Source organism: Elephas maximus, chromosome 18 (assembly GCF_024166365.1).
Source record: "Elephas maximus indicus isolate mEleMax1 chromosome 18, mEleMax1 primary haplotype, whole genome shotgun sequence".
Lineage (NCBI taxonomy): Eukaryota > Metazoa > Chordata > Mammalia > Proboscidea > Elephantidae > Elephas > Elephas maximus.
The window spans coordinates 71,203,207-71,228,250 of NC_064836.1; the positions used below are offsets into that span (position 1 = coordinate 71,203,207).

Consider the following 25,044-nt stretch of genomic DNA (forward strand, 5'->3'; position numbering starts at 1 on the left):
GTATGAGCAGCTGATATTTGACAAAGGACCAGTGTCAATTAACTGGGGAAAAGACAGCCTTTTTAACAAATGGTGCTGGCATAACTGGATATCCATTTGCAAAAAAATGAAACAGGACCCATACCTCACACCATGCACAAAAACTAACTCCAAGTGGATCAAAGACCTAAACATAAAGACTAAAACGATAAAGATCATGGAAGAAAAAATTGGGACAACCCTAGGAGCCCTAATACAAGGTATAAACAGAATACAAAACATTACCAAAAATGATGAAGAGAAACCCGATAACTGGGAGCTCCTAAAAATCAAACACCTATGCTCATCTAAAGACTTCACCAAAAGAGTAAAAAGACCACCTACAGATTGGGAAAGAATTTTCAGCTATGACATCTCCGACCAGCGCCTGATCTCTAAAATCTACATGATTCTGCCAAAACTCAACCACAAAAAGACAAACAACCCAATCAAGAAGTGGGCAAAGGATATGAACACACATTTCTCTAAAGAAGATATTCAGGCAGCCAACAGATACATGAGAAAATGCTCTCGATCATTAGCCATTAGAGAAATGCAAATTAAAACTACGATGAGATTCCATCTCACACCAGCAAGGCTGGCATTAATCCAAAAAACACAAAATAATAAATGTTGGAGAGGCTGCGGAGAGATTGGAACTCTCATACACTGCTGGTGGGAATGTAAAATGGTACAACCACTTTGGAAATCTATCTGGCGTTATCTTAAACAGTTAGAAATAGAACTACCATACAACCCAGAAATCCCACTCCTCGGAATATACCCTAGAGATACAAGAGCCTTCATACAAACAGATATATGCACACCCATGTTTATTGCAGCTCTGTTTACAATAGCAAAAAGTTGGAAGCAACCAAGGTGTCCATCAACGGATGAATGGGTAAATAAATTGTGGTATATTCACACAATGGAATACTACGCATCGATAAAGAACAGTGACGAATCTCTGAAACATTTCATAACATGGAGGAACCTGGAAGGCATTATGCTGAGCGAAATGAGTCAGAGGCAAAAGGACAAATACTGTATAAGACCACTATTATAAGATCTTGAGAAATAGTAAACCTGAGAAGAACACATACTTTTGTGGTTACGAGGGGGGGAGGGAGGGAGGGTGGGAGAGGGTTTTTTTATTGATTAATCAGTAGATAAGAACTGCTTTAGGTGAAGGGAAAGACAACACTCAATACATGGAAGGTCAGCTCAATTGGACTGGACCAAAAGCAAAGAAGTTTCCGGGATAAAATGAATGCTTCAAAGCTCAGCGGAGCAAGCGCGGGGGTCTGGGGAACATGGTTTGCGGGGACTTCTAAGTCAATTGGCAAAATAATTCTATTATGAAATCATTCTGCATCCCACTTTGAAATGTGGCGTCTGGGGTCTTAAATGCTAACAAGCAGCCATCTAAGATGCAACAATTGGTCTCAACCCACCTGGAGCAAAGGAAAATGAAGAACACCAAGCCCACATGACAACTAAGAGCCCAAGAGACAGAAAGGGCCACATGAACCAGAGACCTACATCATCCTGAGACCAGAAGAACTAGTTGGTGCCCGGCCACAATCGATGACTGCCCTGACAGGGAGCTCAGCAGAGGACCCCTGAGGGAGCAGGAGAGCAGTGGGATGCAGACCCCAAATTCTCATAAGAAGACCAAACTTAATGGTCTGACTGAGACTGGAGGAATCCCGGCGGTCATGCTCTCCAGACCTTCTGTTGACACAGGACAGGAACCATCCCTGAAGACAACTCATCAGACATGAAAGGGACTGGTCAGCGGGTGGGAGAGAGACGCTGATGAAGAGTGAGCTAATTATATCAGGTGTACACTTGAGATTGTGTTGGCAACTCTTGTCTGGAGGGGGGATGGGAGGATAGAGAGAGAGGGAAGCCGGCAAAATTGTCAAGAAAGGAGAGACTGAAAGGGCTGACTCAAGACGGGGAGAGTAAGTGGGAGTAGGGAGTGAGATGTATGTAAACTTATATGTGACAGACTGATTGGATTTGTAAACGTTCACTTGAAGCTTAATAAAAGTTATTATAAAAAAAAAAAAAAAAATCAAAGTCATCAGTAGATACTTTACTTCCCAATTGGAGGAACTAGTATGTTTAAGGGTCTCTATGAGTCAGAGTCTACTTGAGGGCAACAGTTTTGTTTTGTTTTAACAAAGGCAACGTTTAAGAGGTTTATTAAAAAGAAATTTATTTGATATTGTCAAAAGTTTTATCCGTCTGACTAAAGTTTAATGGTTTAATTTATGAGATTTTTAAGAGCTTTAAGGTTGAATAAAATATAAAACAAAAAAATTGGGTTTCTTGCTGTTAAAATAAAATTTTCTTTGATTTCAGAAAAAAAAAAAAAAAATAAAATAAAAAAAAAATAAATTTAAGATGCTTTCAGCTAAAAAAAGGTTTAAGGACTCACTTCCATAAGTGATAAATGTCGTTTTCCCCTTTAGAACCTTTTTTTTTTGTATACAGAAAGCCATCCAATCAGTACTTTGGCTTCTGTCAACCAACGGTCACTGTATCTGTCTATATCCCCCCCCCCACGCACACACAAAAAAACTCTTTAAAATGTGGAATGCTTCATTATTACAAGGTTCTTACCGATTAAGTTTTAAGCCTTGGAAATTACCAAAGTAATTCATATCACAACGTACCAATCGTTAAGGCTTCCTTCACTAGTTAACACAATTATCTCATGTCAATGTCCCCGTACCTACAACATTGGGGATAAATGCTGTGTCACGGAGAAGCAAAGATTTTTCTGAAACCAAAACAAGGCTGTCAAAGAACGCCGCTAACCTATGTCCTCGGTCTATCCCACTCTCCATAAAGGCAGCCAGACGTGAGTACCCCCAAACCCATGTGCTGCTGCCCGACGGCTTCCGACTGTGCGAAGCCCCGTCACCAGCATAAGCCGTCACCGAAAGGCTGCACCCGCCAGGTTTCACCTCCACGGCCCAAGACTGCTTCTCACCATTTCCAGGTGAGCACCGGGGCCTTCCGGGTGTCCGCTGCCCGGGGCCGGACTGGCCCTGCCCTCTGGGGTCTTCCGTTCACTGTTGCGCTTCAGGCCACTGGCATCACCCCGGCCCCCGGTGTCCCGGCGCCGCCGCTGCCGGCTCCACAGGTACATGGCACCGGCACCCAGCAACAGGGGCGCCCCGACCGCCAGCGCCAGCTGCCATCGCGGTAGGCCCCCGGTGCCCGGGCCTGCGGTTCCACCGCCGCCGCCCACCCCGCTCCCGGACCCCGGCGCAGCTGCTGCGGCCACCGCCGCCTCCACAGGCTTAGAGGCGGCCATGACGAGTGTCCTCCGCCACCGCCTCCCTGCTACTCGCGGGCGCCAGAGTCACCAGGCAGGGTGCGAAGATGACGGGGTGGAAGACAGTGTGCGAACGAGCACGCTAGGCTGCGAAAGCGGACGACAGAAAAGGGCCAGAGGTCACCGGAAGCCCAGGGCATGCCGGGCCGGACCTGGCCCTCCTTCTCCCTGCCCAGCGGCAAAGGCGGAGGGGGAGGCGAGAATTACTTCCGGGTTAATGGAAACCACCGGCTTTGAGGAGGTCGTTGTGAGGACCCCTTCTTCTTTCCTTTCGCCTCGCTGCCGCTTGGGAGGATCAGAATTACTTCTGGGGTTTTGGACCTCCAGTGGTAGCCGCCGTCTACTTCTCCGCCTTCAGGAGAGGGCAGAAAGCCCTCCTGCCTACCCGAGCAGAGAAGGAGAGCAGATACGGAATGCTTGACGCGCGCAGGCGATTCGGGCAGAGGAAGCCTGGCAGCAGCCCGGTGAACGGCCGGAGCGCCGTTAGACTTTGGAGCTTATTGGCTGGCAGGCATCGTGGGCGGGGCGTAGGCCGAGCCGCGCAGCTTATTGGTGGGTTTCCCACGCTGCGCTTACTGTTCCCGACACGCTGGCGCCGCTTTGATCCCGGCGGCAGTTGGTTCTGTTCGTGCGCGCGTCGGGGAAACTAACGGAAAGGAAGAACGTTGAAACGTGCGAGGCAGGAGCCCAGAGCGGAAGACAGCCTGCTGTATCGCCGATCCTATCTCCACCATAGTCAGTGTTTATGTGGGATGACTCCGAAGTTATTTGAGGTTAAAGGAGAGGCCAGAAAACCGACTGGGTGGAGACGGGCAAATCTAGGTTGACCCCAGTCCAAACGGCTTCAATCAACGGTGTCTGCGTTCACTGTCTGCGCCAGTTACGAAAGCAGTGACGTGTGTGTGCTGTCAGGGTCTGGAGCTGAGTGGGTGCAGATGCAGAGCTGTGCAGCGCCTAGCTGCCTTAGGTCCCCGCTGACACTTCGTAGCCTTCGGGTGCGCCTTTGTCTTCAGCTGGGTCCCGCCAGACACACCAGCCCGGAGCACCGCGCCCTCCCTAGTGCTCTCCGGCTTGCGTGTTTTGCGTTAGTCCTCTCTGACCTCTTCTCGCTCTCTAATCGTAATTTCAATTCATAGCTTTCAGATATCTAATCGCTTTGTCAAGTATAGGGTTACACATCTTTTAAATCCCACTTTTAGATTTATTTAAGAATTAAAATCGCCACTTTGGTTACATTGTTCTCATGCCTAACTACTAATTCACAGCTGTGAACTTAAATTTTTGTCTCCTGGATGATGTAAATAGTTAATGCGCTGGGCTGCTAACCGAAAGGTTGGGGGTGCCAGTCCCCTACCGAAAGGTTGGGGGTGCCAGTCCACCCAGAGGGGCCTCAGAAGAAAGGCCTAGGGATCTATATCCAAAAAAGTCAGCCATTGAAAACCCTGTGGAACATAGTTCTCTGACCCACATGGGGTTGCCATGAGTTATATTAACTACATAGCAATTGGTGGTAGTGGAAACTTGGATTAAAGGTGGTGATGTTAAATCCAGGGGTTTGAGGATAAGCCAGGGGAAGAGTCTCAGATGGTTACTGCCAATTAAAGTTGAACGTAGGATTCTGTTAAGGGTGATGGAAAATTTTGGAAGTGGATAATGGTGATAGTTGTAGATCATGAAAAAGAGAATGTCGCTGAATTGTACAGGTAGAGAATGTTGAAATGGCAAACGCTTTGTTACATACCTATTTACAACAATAAAAAAATGCACCCCACCCCCCAAAAAAAAACCCACACAGATAGTTTTAAAGGCAACTAAGTAGAAACATCCCTCTTGTTCTGTACTTCTTAATTTAAAAAGTTTGCCTTACAAGGCATTGTTTAGAATTCACAGTATTTTCAAGAAAACCAGTATTAATAAGGGAGTCAGAATGCAGAACTTATGGTTCATTTCAGGTATCTTGGATTGCATACCATTACGTTAAAATGTTTTATCGGGCTACTTTTGTGTACAACACGATTTTCAGTATCACAGTAGCACTTCATAAAGATTGAGAGGAAATACTTAACTAAGGCATCAAAATTGATTAAGTTAGAATGGCCCAATTTGAAAGAGTTTCAGCATCATTGCATGTAAACCCATTGCTGTAGGGTTGATTTCCGACTCATAGTGACTATAGGATAGAATAGAACTGCCCCATAGAGTTTCCAAGGAGCAACTGGTGAATTCGAACTGCCAGCCTTTTTGGTTAGCAGCCAAAGCTTAACCACTGTGCCACCAGGGCTGTAGGTTTCTTTTAATACATTGCTTTCAGGAGATAGGATCCTTTAGCAACCACGCTAAAAATAATAGCAATGGAATTGAGTTCATCAAATATTGATTTTGCAGGCAGTGGGCCTGATACCCCAATCCCAAAAGCCACATCTTATGCCCCCTAACGTGTCTGCCTAATCTTTTCAGGAGAAAAAGAATTTTCCTTTCCTGAAATTACAGTTTTTCTTGAGACTCTTGAAGGATGGTAAAATGTTAGTAATTCCAAACTATTGTTAGGAGCTACAATATACATATTTTTCAAGTTTTTATATTTTTTTAAATTGTACTTCAGTTGAAATTTCACAGAGCAAATTAGTTTCTCATTAAACAATTACTACACATATTGTTTTGTGACATTGACTTCCAATCCCACAACATTTCAACACTCTCCCCTTCTCGACCTTGGGTTCCCCATCACCAGCTTTCCTGCCCCTTCCTGCCTTCTAGTCCTTGCCCCTAGGCTGCTGTGCCCGTTTAGACCCGTTTTATGGGCCTGTCTAATCTTTGCCTGAAGAATGAACCTCAGGAGAGACTTCATTACTGAGTTAAAACGGTATCCTGAGGCTCTACTCTCCAGGTTTCTCCAGTCGCTGTCAGACTGGTGAACCTGGTCTGTTTTTGTGAGTTAGAATTTTGTTCTCCATTTATCTCCAGCTCTGTCCTGGACCCTCTGTTGTAATCCCTGTGGTACCAGTCAGTGGTGGTAGCTGGGTACCATCTAGTTGTGCTGGTCTTAGTGTGGTGGAGGCTGTGGTAGTTGTAGTCCATTAGTCCTTTGGACTAATCTTTCCCTTGTGTTTTTGGTTTTCTTTGTTCTCGCTTGCTCCAGATGGGGTGGGACCAGTGGAGTATCTTAGATGGCTGCTCACAAGCTTTTAAGACCCCAGATGCTACTCACCAAAGTAAGATCTAGAACATTTTATTTATAAACTATGTTATGCCAACTGAGCTTGATCACCCCCTGAAACCCTCGTCCCTGGCCCTCAGCCCAGTAATTTGGTACCTCAGAGAGTTTGGATGTGTCTATGAAGCTTCCATGTATTTTTAAAGTCTTTTAACTTTTATGAAATTGTTGGAATAGGTAATAGATTGTTATGGTTAAAATCCAAAGGCTACACAAGGTTTACTTTGGAGAGTCTCCCTCCAACCCCTGTCCCCAGCTACCCAGGCCCCCACTCTAAAGGCAATCATTCTTAGAATTTTGTGAAACATTTTTTTAAATTAATACTTCTTTATTTAAAGTCCTTTTATCGTGATGTTTGTTACAAAATAGACAATGCTTTGTTTCCTGTTTTTTTCTAAATTTTCAAGGAGAGAAAGACTTTTCTTTCAAAAAAAAGTTTTGTTATGTGAATACAGACTTTTTTTTCTTAGTAGATGGATGGAACTCAATAGAAGAAGCTTTCTCTACCTCATCTTCATATTTTAGGAGGTAGTTGAATCAGATAGAAAGCCTAATGGACTTAGCTGTGGAAGACCTAAGCTCTTATTCTAGATTTTAATACCACTGAGCTGTGTGTGTGACTGTGGGCACTTGTGCTTTCTATATGATGTGAGGGGTGGATTAGATGATTTCTAAGGTTCCTTTTAGCTTTAAAATTGTATGATTTTATTCCCTCAATTGTCATTGCTACATGGAAGGCTTTGTCAAAAAGTAAGAAAGCATGCTCTTTTAAAGTAAAAGTGAAGGTTCAAAACAATTTGAACCAGGGTACCTGTGATCTCATAAAGTGAAACCAAATGCCCAGTGGTGGGGAGGTTTTGGAGGCGTATTTATAGGGCAAAAGCAGGAACTAAAGGTACAGTATTTTGATTGGAAGTTACGATGTCAGGGAAGCAGGAGGTGTGACAAGTTGAAGTGGGTGGAACTTTAAAATGATTGGTTTAAAGTGTATATGTGGGCTTCTTAGATTAGTTAATCTTCTAAATTACAGAAGTTGTGAGGAAAGAGGGTTTACAGAGTGGTCACAACAGAATCACAAGACATTCTTTCCAAGACCATCCTGTTAAGATAACATCTTTAGCAAACATTCCCTGAGAATTGTTTACAAAGGAGGTTTCTGATAAGGGGCTCACTTTGAGACCCTCCCCCTCAGGGACATTCTTCTTAGTTACAGGATTAAGTCTGCACAAAAGTTCAATGGTTGCTGAGGAAGCAGGCACAGTCTTAAGAAGAAGTGGGGCTCAGACTCAGGCCAGTCCCTTGATAGAGTCAAGTGACTCAATTTTGGGGCTCTCAGACGAAAGTTAGGGTTGGCAGATAGCTGGCATTCTCTGACACATTTCCACCTTACACAGGTTCTGGCTTTTGCAGATTTTACTATGTAATGTACAGTACCTAACATACAATGTCTCATCTAACCCTGTATGTCAGAGAAGAGTAATGTTTGCTGTTTTTGCATTGCACCATAAGCAATTTATACTTCCTCCTCACAGTTACCATGTTGCCACAATTATTTGTTCTCCTGTGTGCTACCATGCTCAATTCTGAGTTCCTGAAAAGTGGTGTCCAAAGCTTCCATGAGTCCACACACATGCTTCTATTAAACACAAACACACTCTTTAAACTCCATTCTCTTTAAATTGCCCCTTAGGTTTACATCCTCTTTGGTTTTCTTCATTGAGAAATTACTGGAAAGAAAGAGTCTACTCCAGTTGCTTCTGTTTCTCACCTATTTCATCCAAAATCTCTTGTAGTCTACTTTCTATTTTTTGTTAGTCTGAAACTGCTTCAGAAGTCATTAAATTCATGGTTTGTTTTGACTGTAATACTCTTTTATGAAAGTTCTTGATACCGTTGGTCATTCCCTCTTTGAAATGTTGTTTTCCCTGACTTTCAGGAGACTAGGTTCTCTGATTCCTCTACGCTCTGAACAATCAATGCTGTTCAATAGAACTTTCTGTGATGTTGGATATGTTCTATATCTGCGCTACCTAATATGGTAGCCAGTAGCCACATGTGGCTCCTGGGCACTTGAAATGTAACTAGAGCAGTTGATAACTAAATCATGTGGCTTAGGCTACCATATTGGGCAGTACAGCTCTAGATCTTTCTCAAGTACAAGAATTCATAGGAACCTGTCTTCTTTGTCTGCATTCTCTCCATTAGCAACCAAAGTAAATCTCATTGCTTTAAGTACGGTTCTCTGCAGATAATCTCTATTTACGTATCTCTTGGCATGACCTCTCTCTTGGCCTCCAGCCCTATATCTCCATCTACCTGCCGAGCAACTTTGCTTCGATGCCTCATTTTGTCAAAAATATAGTTCATCATCTTCCCTATTTTCATCTCTTTATGTAATCCTTTTTTCCCCGCCTCATAATACCACCGTCACCTTACTGGTTACTAATATTTGAAACCTTAGTCCCTTCAGACCTTTCTTCCACTCCTGCCTACCCACGCACCAATGACTGTCCTGAGAGATACGTACATAAACACTCACAAAATCAGGTGTTCAGTCTTATTATTTATAATATCTTTTGTATATTTTTTTCCTTTTCATGTCCTTGCCAACTTCCCTGGTTTAGACATGTGACAACATCCAAAAGTATGTCTGACACTCAAAAAGTGATCAATAAATAGTCGTTTCTTCCCTTCTTTTCTCTGTTTCTCCTTTCCCTTCATCTTTCTGGAAACCTGTATTAGCCCCTCAGATAACGCTCTGTCGCTAGCACCTCTCTTCAATGTGTCATCCTGTACCTCGATACTAGGTTACCCTTTCTAATGCGTAACTCCAATTTTAATCTTGAGCTCAAAGACTGTAGACCTCTCTCCACTTCTTATAAGATTAAGCGTCACTGCCCACCCTCACCTCCCCACACACCTTTCCTCTATCTCCCTGCTCCACATTCTTAGCGCTTAGAGTGATTAAATGATTTATGTGGCCCTTAAATAGGGCATAAGTCTGTGAAGACAGAAACTTTGTTCATCTTGTACCCTAGAGCCCAGAAGATGGCTGGCATACAGGAGGCACTCAATAAATATATTTTTAAGTAATTAAATATTCTACTGAAGGTATCAAAGGAAAAACTGGCATTGAAGATGGCATAGGTAGAATATTGATTTACATAAAAATATTTATTGTGTGCTCTCCATATAGGAAAAAAAATGCCATTCAAGATGGGTTAGGTACAAAATTCGTTTACTTAAAAATATTTATTGAGTGCCCACTATATAGGAAAAATAGCATTCAAGATGGACTGGGTACAATATTGACAAAAAATATTTATTTAATGCCTAGTGTATACTGGCCTTCTTGTGAACTCCCAAAATACCTTTTCTGTAACTTCCTAAAAATATATCACTTTCCTATCTGGTTTTATAGAATTACACTTTTTCTAACTCATGTAGTAGAACGTAAGCTCCTCAGGATCAGGAGCTATCTCTGATTTATCTTTACAGTGAAACCTGTGAAAGCCGGAGCTCTACAAGGCTGCCTTGTTTTTCCGAGTCTTCCAAGTTTTTGGCCTCTGACAGGGGACAGTCTTACCACTTTTCTATTATTTGTTTTAGTGGAAAATATTCGAGCTTTCAGTTTCTAAGAGATTTCCACCTTACACAGGTTCTGGCTTTCACAGGTTTTACTGTGTATTGTTACAGTACCTAACATACAATGTCTCCTCTAACCCTGTATGTCAGAGAAAAGTAATGTTTGCTCTTTTTGCATTGCACCATACAGCAGTTTATACTTCCTCCTCGCAGTTACCATGTCTCATAATTATTTGTTCTCATGTCCCAAAGAGTGGGACTAGTCATCTTTGTATTCCTGCATCTATTATGGTGCTGGGCATAGGATGGTTCTTGTTAAATGTCTTATTTATTCACCCAACGTAATACCTGAAACAGTGCTCAATAAAGAGTTGATGAAGTGTTTGTTGAATAAGTTCCTGACTGCTGCTTCATTTCCATTACTGTTGCCAACATTCATAGTTTGGTACCATGTACCACTATGGCTGTCCCTGGTGGCATAGTGGCTAAGTGCTCTATGGCTGCTAACCAAAGGGTCAGCAGTTCGAATCCTCCAGGTGCTCCTTGGAAACTCTATGGGACAGTTCTGCTTTGCCCTGTGGGGTCACTATGGGTCAGAATCGACTCAATGGCAACAGGTAAGGTATGGGTATGACTGTCCAACACCACCAGTATCAGCTGGAAAACCAATCCAAATGTTATTGGTGCTGCCGCTGCCACCAGAAACAGTCTGCTTCGGTAACCACCACCATCATAGCTGCTGGTTCCCAGTCTCAAGCAAGCTGTGGTCACTGCTACCACCTCCACCACTGTGGCTGCTTCCAGTGGGCGCTACTTGGTTTGTGCTTTGTACCTCACTTATAATATACAGAAGCCGGTTTCCTCTGAGCCTTCATGCTGTTAACTTCTCCAACCTTTCTCCTGATTTTTTTTTTTTTCCATATTCAACTGCCATCAAAGCATCAATTGAGTGGGTGGTACTTGTTTGCTTCTTTGATTCAATCAATTCGCTACTTTTTCTGTCAGAGGGGCCTCTGCATTTGTCTTCAGGGAACAATCTACAGCAATCCTAGCTCCCTCTTAGCTGTGACTGATAGCTCATAGGTATACTTTATGCACTTACCATTTTTCTGCCCACTCATACAGGTTTATAAGATCTTTCTATCCTCATCAACTTAGTGCATTGCCACCCACAGGAGGCTGTGTCATTTGCAAATTGTGGGGCAAAGATTTAAGTCTGGCTTTTTGTAACTGGTTCTTGAAAATAGCCTGAACAATTAAGGTAAATTTTTGTCTTTCTGAAATAGCCAGGCCACACTTCTTGTTGTTATTAGATGCCCTCCAGTCATTTTTGATTCAAAGTGACCCCATATGACAGAGTGGAACGGTCCTATAGAGTGTCCAAGGCTGTAATCTTTACGGAAGTGGATTGGCACATCTTTCTCCAGAACAGCGGCTGGTGGATTCCAACCATCAACCTTTTGGTTAGCAGCTAAGTGTTTAACCATGTGAAATTTAAATATATAAATAAGTTGGGAGTCACCCAGTCATCTTGGCAACAAGCCTCAGAAGGGGAGGGGCATGAGGAAAGCCTCCACTGCCCCATCGTCTGAGGCCTGAGTCTTGGCCATGCAGCACCGTGGACTTTGGAGTACAAAAATGGCCAACTGGGGGACCTCCTGGTCTCCTCAGCTATGGTGCTAATGGGCAGCACTCATAGCATTATGCTTATAGCCCACCTAAGTGCACCTACCTGGCCAGCGGAAGACCAGCAGAAGGTAGACTCCCATTGTGTCAGCCGTGATGCCAGGTAGAGGACGGTGGACGAATCTATATCAACTGGGACAGTCTGTAGAAGCCAAGGGGAATTGGTGAGTCCCGTGACTGTCCCATTTGAGTTACTCACCCACAACACAAAATGGGGCCTATAGAAGAGTCGTCATCTCTGCTTGGACAGCCCTTGAGTGGGCGAGGGGGCTGCTTGCCTGTTGTATACTGTCTACTTATTTTAAGTAATACACGTTGCTTTCCATGGGCAAACTTGTGTTCATCAGCATTAAAAACTTGTGCATCAAAGGACTTTATCAATAAAATGAAGAGACAACCTAAAAAATTGGAGAAAATATTTACCAACTGTCTTAGTCATCTAGTGGTGCTATAACAGTGTCATGGATTCAACTGTGTCCCCCCAAAATACCTGTCAACTTGGCTAGGTCATGATTCCCTTGCATGATTGTATGATTGTCTACCATTTTATCTTCTGATGTGATTTCCCTATGTGTTGTAAATCCTATCACTATGATGTCATAAGATGGGTTAATAAAAAAAAAAACAACTATAGGATTAGGTAATCTGTAGGTAATTTAGCCAATCTCTTTTGAGATATAAAAGACATGGGGACCTCATACCACCAAAAAAGTAGTGCCAGAAGCAGAGCGTATCCTTCGGACCTGAGGTTCCTGCTCTGAGTTGCTCCGGGACCAAGGGAACACTGATGACAAGGACCTTCCTTCAGAGCCAACAGAGAGAGAGAGCCTTCCCCTGGAGCCAGCACTCTGAATTCAGACTTCTAGCCTACTGGACTATGAGAGAATAAACTTCTCTTTGTTAAAGCCATCCATTTGTGGTATTTCTAGTATAGCAGCACACGGTGGCTAAGACAAACAGAAACATAAACGGGTGGGATGAGCGGCAGTTATGTCAATGAAACTAGACTGCAGTTGAGGAGCCCTGGTGGTGGAGTGGTAAAGAGCTCAGACTGCTAACCAAAAGGTCGGCAGTTCAAATCTACCAGCTGCTCCATGGAAACCCTATGGAGCAGTTCAACTCGGTCGCTAGGAGTTGTAATCAACTCGACGGCATACAGCAACAACAGGCTATGAGATAACAAACTTCTGTTCGTTAAAGCCATCCACTTGGGGTATTTCTGTTATAGCAGCACTAGATGACTAAGACAACACCACCTAGTGGTGAAATGTTAATAATTTTCTCTTTCAAGTCAGAAATAAGTCATGGATGCCAGATAACACCACTTCTATTTATATAGTATTGAATATATTAGCAAAAATGATGAGACAAAAACAAAGTTAAAGAAGACTGGAAAGAAAAATAGCTTTTCATTATTTATGGAAAATATGGTTGCCCTACAGAAAATCCACAATCTATTTTATATTATATATATATATAATCTATTAGAACCTCTAAAATAGTTCAGCCATGTATCTGGATAATAGATTAACATAAAATAAGTAGTGTTCCTATATACCATCAAACACTAAAGTAAAACCGTAATGAGTTTTCATTCACAAAGAGCTATACTTAGTAAAAGTTAAAGACTTATATTGAGAAAATGAAGGATAGGAAAGAACAACTCATTGTATTCATGGATGGGTTCAATATTCTAAATACATCAATTCCTTAAATTAATCTCTAAATTCAATAGAATTTCAGTCAAACCCCAACATGGTTTTCCAAAAAATTTGACAAGCTATAGGGTCGCTGTGAGTCAGAATCGACTCGACGGCACTGGGTTCACTGGGTTAATCCTAAATTTCATCTTTAAAAGTGAAGGACCAAAGAACAAAACTCGACGGCACTGGGTTCACTGGGTTAATCCTAAATTTCATCTTTAAAAGTGAAGGACCAAAGAACAAAACTCGACGGCACTGGGTTCACTGGGTTAATCCTAAATTTCATCTTTAAAAGTGAAGGACCAAAGAACAAAACGGGGGAATGCTTTGGGACCTAGGTTTTGACAATGGATTCTTAGATACGGAACTAAAAGCACAAGCAACAAAAGACAAAATCAATAAATTAGACTTCACCAAAATTTAAAACTTGTGTATCCAAAGATTTTATCAACAAAGTAAAGAGACTACAGAATGGGACAAATATTTGGGGGCCATATATCTGAAAAAGGTTTAATACTCAGAATATATAAGGAACTCCTACAACTCAACAACCAAAAACCAAACAACCTAATTTAAAAAAAAAAAATGGACAAAAGGCCTGAATGGACATTCTATCAAAGAAGATATACAAATGTCCAATAAGCACATGAAAAGATGCGCTCGACATCATTAATCATCAGGGAAATGCAAATCAAGACCACAATAAGGTACTACTTCACCCCCACTAGGATGACTATTATTAGAAAAACAACTATTATTATTAGGAAAAAAAACCAAGTCCTTTCTTGAAGGGGATATCTGAGTCACGTGTCTCCATGTCTGCCACAGTCAGATTTGCTGAATACAAAATTCTTTTCTCACACTTTCTTTCCTTTCCTATCTGAAATAAGTTAGTCCATTTTCTTCTGACATAAAGCATTGCTGCTGAAAAGTCTGATGATAATCTAATTCTCTTTCTTTTGTGATTTATGATCCCTCCCCTCCCCCCCCCCCCGCCAGATTCTTCGAAGGAAGTTTTCTTTTTCTTTAAAATCCAGTAAATATACTAGAAATACATTCTGGTTTTGATTGTTTTGGGTTGAATTCTCTAGTACATGGTATGCTTTTTCGATACTAGTTTTAAATATTTTTTTTAGGAAAGTTTTCTTATAGTTTTAAGTATTTGGTCTGTTCCCTTGCTTTTATTTTATTTATTTATTTTTCAATCAGGGAGTCAGTTATCTGAATCCTCTTTGCCTACCTTCAGTGTTTGTCAGTTTGTGTTGAATTCTTTTTATCTCTTTCCTCATTTCTTTTTTATAAAAACAAAATTCTTCTTTTTTGTTACCTATTTTTTATTTTCCATAAGGCATTTTCAGTTGGGCTTACTTACTCTTGTGTTCCTTTAAGTTTAATCTTCATTCCTGAAGAGAATCTTTTTTCTTTATTCCTAATTCTTTCCTCAGTTTTGTCACATCATTTCTGAGTTTTTTTAAATAATTTTTTTATGTTCTTTCATATCTTGTATCACTGTTAAGATTGTTTAGTTTTAAAACTGTAGGTAACAACACTGGTCTGTTGTGTGGGCACATCATTCTGGCACGCTTTCATTGTCAGAAGGAATCTTATTAATTCCATATTCTCATTTTTCTTATAAAAGCTTTGTTTTGCATTGAATTGTGTTTCCTCAAAATTATGTGTTGTAAATCCTAACCCCTGTATCTGTGGTTATAACCCCATTTGAGAGCCCTCGTAGCAAAGCGGTTAAGAGCTCAGGCTGCTAACCAAAAAGGTCAGCAGTTCGAATCCATCAGGTGCTCCTCGGAAACCCTATGGGGTAGTGCTACTCTGTCCTATAGTGTCACTGTGAGTCAGAATCGACTCAATAGCACGCAACAAAGACAATTTCATTTCGGAATGGATTTTATTCACTATATTAATGAGACAGGATCAGGGTAGGGGTGTCTTAAGTCAATCTCTTTTGAGACATAAAAGAGATTGAATAAGCAAGGGAGAGAAACACGATGGGGGATTATAGATGGCAAGACACATGGAGATATCCAAGGAACCAGGAAACTGAAGTTGAAGAGCCAAGGACCTTGCCCCCAGAGCTGAGAGAGAAAGCCTTCCCCTAGAGCCAGCGCCCTGAATTCAAACTTCTAGCCTCCTAAACTGTGAGAAAATACATTTCTCTTCGTTAAAGCCGTCCACTTGTGGTATTTCTCTTCCAGCAGCGGTAGGTAACTAAAGCAAACATTGTGCAAAATTTTACCTTAACATTTTCATGCAAAAAATTTGAACTTATAGAATGAGGCTAAGTTCAGGAATTTTTTTTTTTTTTTTTTAATTTCACAAAGCTCCCTCTTTTGTTACCAGTGTAGTGTTTAAAAATATGGCAGCTTGCTTTTTAAGACTTGTTGGCCCTGTTCCTCTGCTGTGCTGTTGTCTAGTCCTCCCCTTGTCTTACCTCTGTCGTGCCTGTTCACTTCAGTTTTGATCTCACTCCCAGCAGTTTCTCTTCCGTGTGGGGTCTTCTCCTAGAGGAGCTCCTGCAGGTCAGTTCTGAGAGTTTGTGCTGGGCAGTTGCAGCCTTTTAGTCCTTACCACAGGCCCAGTGTTCGAGAGAATTAACCCTTCCCCGTTTCCCTGTGCTTCCCAGCCTATTAGCTGTCCTGTGGTTGCCCTGCTCTCAGGTCTGTGAGATGCCGTGTTGCTTCCTTCTTCTTTCTCCTGCGTGGACTATACCAGGTCTTCAGCCGTTGTTGGCTGAGCCTCATACTCTCCACTTACATGCTGGGTTTTATGGAGACAGCTTGTCACTTAGTTTTATTGTAAGAGTTGTCCATAATTTTTCCTCCCATTTTTTATTGTGATAAAATATGTATATATAAAAAACATTTGCCAGTTCAGCATTTTTTATATATACAGTTGAGTGGTGTTAATTACCTTCATTATGTTGTGCAACCATTACCACTATTCGTTTCCAAATTTTTCCATGCCCTTAAAAGAAACTTAGTGCCCTCCAAGGAATGACTCCCCCTTCTCTCTCCTACCACTAATAACCATATGTTTTTATTTTTCTCTACAATTGCTCTGTTGGTTTTTATGTGGGGATTCAGAGAGATTGAAACCCTATATGTTGTCATTGCTATCTTCCCAGACTACCTCTATGTAGCACAATACTATTTTGATCCTGCAGTTGCCTATTTAGGGAATTTTCGTTTTCTTGGCACCAGTCATGTTTCTTTTTACAGAATCTTTATAGATGCACAGAAAGTTGCAAATAAATGTATAGGGAGATCCCATGCACCCTTCACCCCACCTCTCCCAATGTTGACAACTTACATAACTATAGTACAGTATCAAAATTAAGAAATTGATGTTAGTGCAATCCACAGAACTTAATCAGATTTCATCAGTTATACATTTACTCATTTGTGTATGGTATATAGTTTTGTGCACTTTTATCATATGTGTAGCTTTAACTACCACCAAATCAAAATACAAAGCTATTCCATCATTGCAAAACTCTGTTATGCTAACATTTTATAATCACACACACACACCTTCGCAGTCTATAACCCCTGCCGAGCACTAATCTGTTCTTCAGTTCTATGACTGTGCTATTTTAAGAATGTTATATAAATGAAATCATGCGGTATGTGGCCTTTTGAGACTGGATTTTTTCACTCAGCATAATTCTCTTGAGGTCCATCCAAACGGTTGTGTGTTTCAAACCCGTATATTCCTGTACAGCTTTCTGCATGAACGTAGGTTTTCATTTCTCTGGAATAAATGCCCAGGAGTGCAATTGCTGGGTCATATAGTAGTTACATTTTTAGTTTTAGAAATCACCAAACTAATTCCCAAAGTGATTCTCCCATTTTTCATTCCCACCATCAATGTATGAGTGATCCAGCTTGTCTGCTTCCTCTCCGGCATTTGGTGGTAGCATTATTTTTTTTTTAATTGAGCCATTCTGACAGGTGTATAGTGATATCTCATTGTGGTTTTAATTTGCATTAAAAAAAATTTTTTTTTTAATGGCTAATGAAGGAGCCCTGGTGGTATAGTGGTCAATGTGCTCAGCTACTAACCAAAAGATTGGTGGTTCGACCCCACCAGCCTCTCCATGGGAGGAAGATGTGGCAGTTTGCTTCTGTGATGATTTACAGCCTTGGCCACCTATGAGCAGCTGATATTTGACAAAGGCCCAAAGTCCATTAAATGGGGAAAAGACCATCTCTTTAACAAATGGTGCTGGCATAACAGGATATCCATCTGTAAAAAAATGAAACAGGACCCATATCTCACATCATACGAAAAACTAACTCAAAATGGACCCAAATATAAAATCTAAAATGATAAAGATCATGGAAGAAAAAATAGTGACAGCACTCCTAGGTATATACTCCAAACAAATACTTGTACACCAATGTTCATTGTAGCACTTTTCACAACAGCCAAAATGTGAAAACAACTTAAATGTCCATCAACAGAGAATGGATACAAAATGCAGTATATACATACAATGGACTATTACTCAGCCATAAGAGAAATGAAGTTCAGATACATGGTACAACATGCATGAGCCTTGAAAATATGCTGAGAGAAATAAAAACCAAACCAAACCAAACCCATTGCCATTGAGCCAATTCGGATTCATAGTGCCCCTACAGGACAGAGTAGAACTGCCCTATAGGGCTTCCAGGGAGAGGCTGGTGGATTTGAACTGCTGACCTTTTGGTTAGCAGTCCTAGCTCTTAATCACTGTGCCGCCAGCACTCCAAGTGAGATAAGTCAGTCCCAAAAAGACAAATATTTTATGACTCCATTTACATGTAGTATCTAGAATAAGGAAATGTATAGAGACCAAAGTTTACTAGTGGTTACCAGGGGCAGGAGGAAAGGGAAAAGGGTGAGTTATTACCTAAGGGGCACTGACTTTCTGTTAATAGGGATGGAAAAATTTGAAAACAGATATTGGTGGTGGTTGCACAACACGATGAACATAAATGTGACTAATTGTACATGTAAAAAATGTTGACATAGCAAATGCTTTGTTATAAATTGTTTTAATTCAGTTAAAAAGAATAGATGTCATGGATTGAATTGTGTCCCCTAAAAATACGTGCATCAATTTGGCTATGCCACGATTCCCATTGTTGTGTCATTGTCCACCATTTTGTCATTCAGTGTGATTTTCCTGTGTTGTAAATCCTATGGCTATGATGTTAATGAGATGGATTAGTGGCAGTTACTATGTTGATGAGATCTACAAGATTAGATTGTGTCTTGAAGCAATCTCTTTTGAGATAGAAAAGAGTGAAGCAAGCAGAGAGACAGGGGGACCTCATACCACTAAGAAAACAGCTCTGGCAGTAGAGCACATCCTTTGGATCTGGGGTTGCTGTGTGGAGAAGTTCCTAGTCCAAGAGAAGACTGATGACGAGGACTTTCTCCAGAGTCAACAGAGAAAGCCTTCCTCTGGAGGTAACACCCTGAATTTGGACTTCTAGTCTAATAAAAAAAAAATAGACTGTGGAAAAACAAATTTTTCTTTGTTAAAGCCATCCACTTGTAGTATTTCTGTTACAGAGATAGTAAATAAAGACATAGTTTGTTACTAAGTATAGATAGCTTTGAAGACCTTGATCAATTAGGAAAGAAAGTTTTTAAGCAGCTTATAATAGAGTCTAAAAATATACCTTTGCTATATATACAAAATAATAATATAGTCTAGTTGGTAAACAGACATATGGGAGGTGTTTCTTTTTCTTATCAAAGACTTATAATTAAAATAAAATGAAGTTAGTCTACAAAGCTAATAGCCTACATCCACCCTCCATGGCTCCGGAAAGTCTAGGATCCATAAGAATTTTAAATTCTGTTGTGCATTTTTCCCCTTTTGATCAGGATTCTTCTATGGAATCTTTGATCAAAATGTTTAGTAATGGTAGCCAGGCACCATCCAGTTCTTCTGGTCTCATGGCAAAAAAAGCAATTGTTCATGGAGGCAATTAGGCACACATTCCATCCATAAATTTTGGAATAAATTTGTTTATGTCTACAAAAAACCTTGCTGAGCTATTACATTAATTGTCCTAAGCCTATAGATCAATACGGGGAGAACTGACATCTTTATTCTGCTGGGTCTTCTGATTCACGAACATGATAAGCCTTTCCATATTGAGTGTTTTCTAAACAAATTTCTTTCATCAGCACTTTGTCATTTTCAGCATTCAAATCCTGCATACGTTCTACTGGTTTCATACCTAAGTATTTATTTTCTTTGGAGGAATTGCAAATGGTATTGTGCTTTTAATTCTATTTTCTAGGTGTTCACTGTTAGTATATAGAAATGCAATTAATATTTTTTTTGTCTCGATCTTGTATCCTGTAATCTTGCTGAACTCTCTGACAGGTTCTAGGTGTGTTTGTCTGGGGTTCCCTTGGGGTTTTATACATAGATTATCATGCCATCTGCAAATAGAGACAGTTTTATTTATTTCCAATCTGTAGGTTTTTTCTTTCTTTCTTTCTTCCCTGATTGCACAGGATAGAACTTTGAGGAGTACATTGAATAAGAGTGCTGAGAACAGACATTCTTGTCTTGTTTCTGATCTCAGAGGCAAAGCTTTCAGTCTTTCACCATTAAGTAAGGCATACACTGTTGTTGTTAGGTGCCACTGGGTCAGTTCCAACTCATAGTGACCCTTTGTACAACAGAAAAAAAAATACCTCATGGTCCTCCACCATCTTCACAATCATTGTTATGCTTGAGCCCATTGTTGCAGACACTATGTCAATCTGTCTCATTGAGAGTCTTGCTCTTCTTTGTGTACCCTCCACTTTACCAAGCATGATGTTCTTCTCCGGAAACTGATCCCTCCTGGTAACATGTCCAAAGTATGTGAGATGTAGCCTCACCATTATTGCTTCTAAGGAACATTCTGGTTGTACTTCTTCAAAGACAGATTTGTTCATTCTTTTGGCAGTCCAGTATTCTTCACCAACACACAATTCGAAGGCATCGATTCTTCTTCAGTCTTCCTTATTCATTGTCCAGCTTTTGCATGCGTATGAGACAACTGAAAACACCTTTGCTTGGGCCAGGCCCACCTTAGTCTTCAAGGTGACATCTTTGCTTTTTAACACTTTAAGGTGGTCTTTTGCACGGGATTTGTCCAATGCATGCGTCTTTTGATTTCTTGGCTGCTGCTTGCATGGGTGTTGATCATGGATCCAAGTAAAATGAAATCCTTGACAACATCAATCTTTTTTTCATTTATCACAATGTTGCTTATTGGTCCAGTTGTGAGGATTTTTGTTTTCTTTATGTTGAGGTATAATCCATACCGAAGGCTGTGGTCTTTGATCTTCATCAGTAAGTGCTTCAAGTCCTCTTCACTTTCAGCAAGCAAGGTTGTGTCATCTGCATGTTGCAGGTTGTTAATGAGTCTTTCTTCAACCCAGATGCCTCTTTCTTCTTCATATAGTCCAGCTTCTCGGATTAGCATACAGATTGAATAGGTATGGTGAAAGGATACAGCCCTGATGCACACCTTTCCTGACTTTAAACCATGCAATATCCCCTTGTTCTGTTGGAAGGACTGCCTCTTGATCTATGTACAGGTTCCTCATGAACACAATTAAGAGTTCTAGAATTTCCATTCTTCACAATGTTATCCATAATTTATTATGATCCGCACAGTTGAATGACTTTAGATTGTCAATAAAACACAGGTAAACATCTTTCTGGTATTCTCCACTTTTGGCCAGGATCCATCTGACCCTGGTTCCACGTCCTCTTCTCAGTCTGGCTTGAATTTCTGGCAAGTCCCTGTCGATGTACTGCTGCAGCTGTTTTTGTATGATCTTTAGCAAAATTTTACTGGCGTATGATATTAATGCTATTGTTTGATAATTCGTGTATTCTGTTGGATCACCTTTCTTGGGAATAGTCATAAATACGGATCTCCTTCAGTCATTTGGCCAGGTAGCAGTATTCCAAATTTCTTGCCGTAGATGAGTGAGCACTCCCAGTGCTGCATCCGATTGTTGAAACGTCTAAATTGGTATTCCGTCAATTCCTGGAGCCTTGTTTTTCACCAGTGCTTTCAGTGCAGCTGGTACTTCTTTCTTCAGTACCGTTGGCTCCTGATCATATGCTGCCTTTTGAGGTGGTTGAACGTCCACCAATTCTTTTTGGTATAATAACTCTGTGCATTCCCTCCATCTGCTTCTGACGCTTCCTGCGTCATTCAATATTTTGTCTGTAAATTTCTCAGTATTACAGCTCGAGGCTTGAACTTTTTTCTTCAGTTCTTTCAGCTTGAGAAATTCAGAGCGTGTTCTTCTCTTCTGGTTTTCTATCTCCAGGTCTTTGCACATGTCATTGTAATACTTTAGTTTGTCTTCTCGAGCCACCCTTTGAAATCTTCGTTCAGCTCTTTTACTTTATCATTTCTTCCATTCACCTTAGCTACTACTCAACGTTCAAGAGCAAGTTTCAGAGTCTCTTCTGACATCCGTTTTGGTCTTTTCTTTCTTTCCTATCTTTTTAATGACCTCTTGCTTTCTTCATGTATGATGTCCTTGATGTCATTTCACAACTTGTCTGGTCTTCGGCCACTAGTGTTCAACGTGTCAAATCTATTCTTGAGATGGTCTCTAAATTCAGGTGGGATATACCCAAGGTCATACTTTGGCTTTCATAGACTTGCTCTAATTTTCTTCGTTTCAACTTGAACTTGCATAGGAGCAATTGATGGTCTGTTCCACAGTTGGCCCCTAGCCTTGTTCTGATTGATGATATTGAGCTTTTCCATCGTCTTGTTTCCACACATGTAGTCGATTTGATTCCTGTGTATTCCATCTGGTGAGGTCCACACGTATAGTCACCATTTATGTACGTGAAAAAAAGTGTTTGCAATGAAGAAATCTTTGGTTTTGCAAAATTCTATCATTCGATCTCCCTCATCGTTTCTACCACCAAGGCTGTATTTTCCAAATACCGATCCTTATCCTTTGTTTCCAACTTTCAAATTCCAATCACCAGTAATTATCAATGCATCCTGATTGCATGTTTGATCAATTTCAGACTGCAGAAGTTGGTAAAAGTCTTCAATTTCTTCACCTTTGGCCTTAGTGGTTGGTGCATAAATTTGAATAATAGTCGTATTAACTGATCTTCCTCATAGGTGTATGGATATTATCTTATCACTGACAGCATTGTACTTCAGGATAGGTCTTGAAGTGTTCTTTTTGATGATGAATGCAACACCATTCCTCTTCAAGTTGTCATTTCCGGCATAGTTGATCATATGATTGTCTGATTCAAAATGGCCAGTACCAGTCTGTTTCAGCTCACTAATGCCTAGGATGTTGATGCTTACGCATTCCATTTCATTTTTGATGATTTCCAATTTTCCTAGATTCATACTTTGTACCTTCCATGTTCCAATTATTAATGGATGTTTGCAGCTGTTTCTTTTGAGTCATGCCACATCATTTTGAGTCGTGCCGTATCAGCAAATAAAGGCCCTGAAAGCTTGACTCCAACCATGTCATTGAGGCCAACTCTACTTTGAGAAGGCAGCTCTTCCCCAGTCATATTTTGAGTGCCTTCCAACTCATCTTCTGGCACTATATCAGACAACATTCCTCTGCTATTCATAAGGTTTTCACTTTCTTATTCTATTCAGAACTTGACTGCTGTGTTCTTTTCTCTAGCCTGTCTTAGTCTGGAAGCTCAGCTGAAACCTGTCCACCATGGGTGGCCCTGCTGGTATTTGCATACTGGTGACATAGCTTCCAGCATCACAGCAACACACAAGCCCCCACAATACGACTAACTAACAGATGCGTGGGGGAGACATACGCTAGTCATTTTTAAAAAACATTTTCATGATTACAGATGTGATACATGATCATTTATAGAATTTAGGGAAAAATATAAAGAAGAAAATAAAATTGTCTGAAATTCCACCATTCGTGATTGACATTTGGAATCATACTGTATAAACTATTTTATAGTTTCGTTTTTGTCACCTAGTATTTTATTTTCAGAAGTTCCCTGTGTCATTAAATTCCATGATTTTTTGATGACTGCATAGAATTCCATTGCATGAATGTCTCATAATATGTTAGCTTGATCTCCAATTTTTGAACTTTTAAGATTTCTTCACATTTTTGCTATTTTAAATAATACTATAGTGAACAAGTATTCTTTGTGTGTACCTCTGATTATCTACTTTGAAAAATATTCAGAAGAGGAGCTTCTGGGTCAAAAAGACTATAGATATATATTTTTTAATTTTCATAATATTGCCACATATCTCTCCAGAAAAAGTATATTTCCACTAATAGTATATGACATTTGATACTTTAAAAAGATTATTCCGGAACTTCATTTAAATATTTTAAAAATAGTCCGAAGACTTTCCATTGCTTATTGACTCAAATTTTGATCTTTTTAATTCTTTTCCTAAATATCATAAATATTTTTGTCATAGTTTCCTTTAAATTCTTAGCGATCCACTCCTTTATTGTAAATTGCGACCTTTTGCTCCAATACTAGGTAAGACTCACAGGACCCTGATTCCTTCAGTTTTTCTCTGGAGTATACAGAAAATTATAGAGAGTCATATGGACTCAAAGAAAAAGAAAGTGCTAGGACATTACCTCTAGAGTCTGTGAATTTGCTGATTGTTAATAACTGGGAGAAATCCTGAAGTATAATAACACAGTAATGAACTGGACTGATAATGTTTTCATTTTTTTGCATAGTAGTAGATTTTAACAAAGAGTACTTCAATCTGTTATAGAATCAGAGGCTATAAGGATGGAAGAGACCTTGAGAGGTCATCCAATTCATAACATTCCCGGAGGCAAAGTTGAACAGATTCCATCTCTGGCAGATGAAAATCAATGCTATTTGAAGGTCTCCTGTGAATGAGATTATACATTGTCTCACAATAACCTATTTTAACATCTAACAACTATGACTATCATGAAGCCCACCATTAGCCAAAATCCTGCAGAATTTAAAGATGCTTAGTACCAAGGTAACTGGATACTTACATAACCAACATTTCTGTAGGCAGATATCTCCAAAAACACATCTTCTCCTCATATTTTTTGAGGTAGTAGAAATGAGTTTAAGCAGAAAGTTGAGAGTTTAATTTTCTAAAATGTAGAACAAATTGTTTTTCTTTTTGGAATAAATTTGTAACTTGTTGCTTGGGAAGAATGTTTGGCCAAAGGTTTGAAGAGTTCTCTTTTCCTGATGTATTATTGGGAGTCTCTAAATCCATCCCCAGGTTGGGTGATTCACTAGAAGGACTCATCAGGCTCAGCATGTAGTTGTACTTGAGGTTAAGATTTATTATGGTGAAAGGATACAAAGTAAAATTAGTGAAGAGAAAAGGCACATGGAGTGCTTCCCAGGCTCCTCTCCCTGTGGAATTGCACAGTCTATGCTGAATTCCCCCAGCAGCAAGTTG

General features: G+C 40.4%; 2 protein-coding genes across 2 annotated transcripts in view; one reads left to right on the forward strand and one right to left on the reverse strand.

Annotated features, from left to right (window-relative positions):
- The window catches only part of TOMM70 (translocase of outer mitochondrial membrane 70), a 64,383-nt gene extending 60,871 nt beyond the window's left edge, over positions 1 to 3,512 (reverse strand). Inside the window, exon 1 of the mRNA XM_049858655.1 lies at positions 3,023 to 3,512. Within this exon, the coding sequence (XP_049714612.1) occupies positions 3,023 to 3,349 (327 nt within the window). The 5' untranslated portion in view covers positions 3,350 to 3,512. The remainder of the gene's footprint in view (positions 1 to 3,022) is intronic.
- A 393-nt stretch (positions 3,513 to 3,905) lies between these two features.
- The window catches only part of LNP1 (leukemia NUP98 fusion partner 1), a 41,075-nt gene continuing 19,936 nt past the window's right edge, over positions 3,906 to 25,044 (forward strand). Inside the window, exon 1 of the mRNA XM_049858657.1 lies at positions 3,906 to 4,105. The gene's annotated coding sequence lies outside the window, so the exon portion shown is untranslated. The remainder of the gene's footprint in view (positions 4,106 to 25,044) is intronic.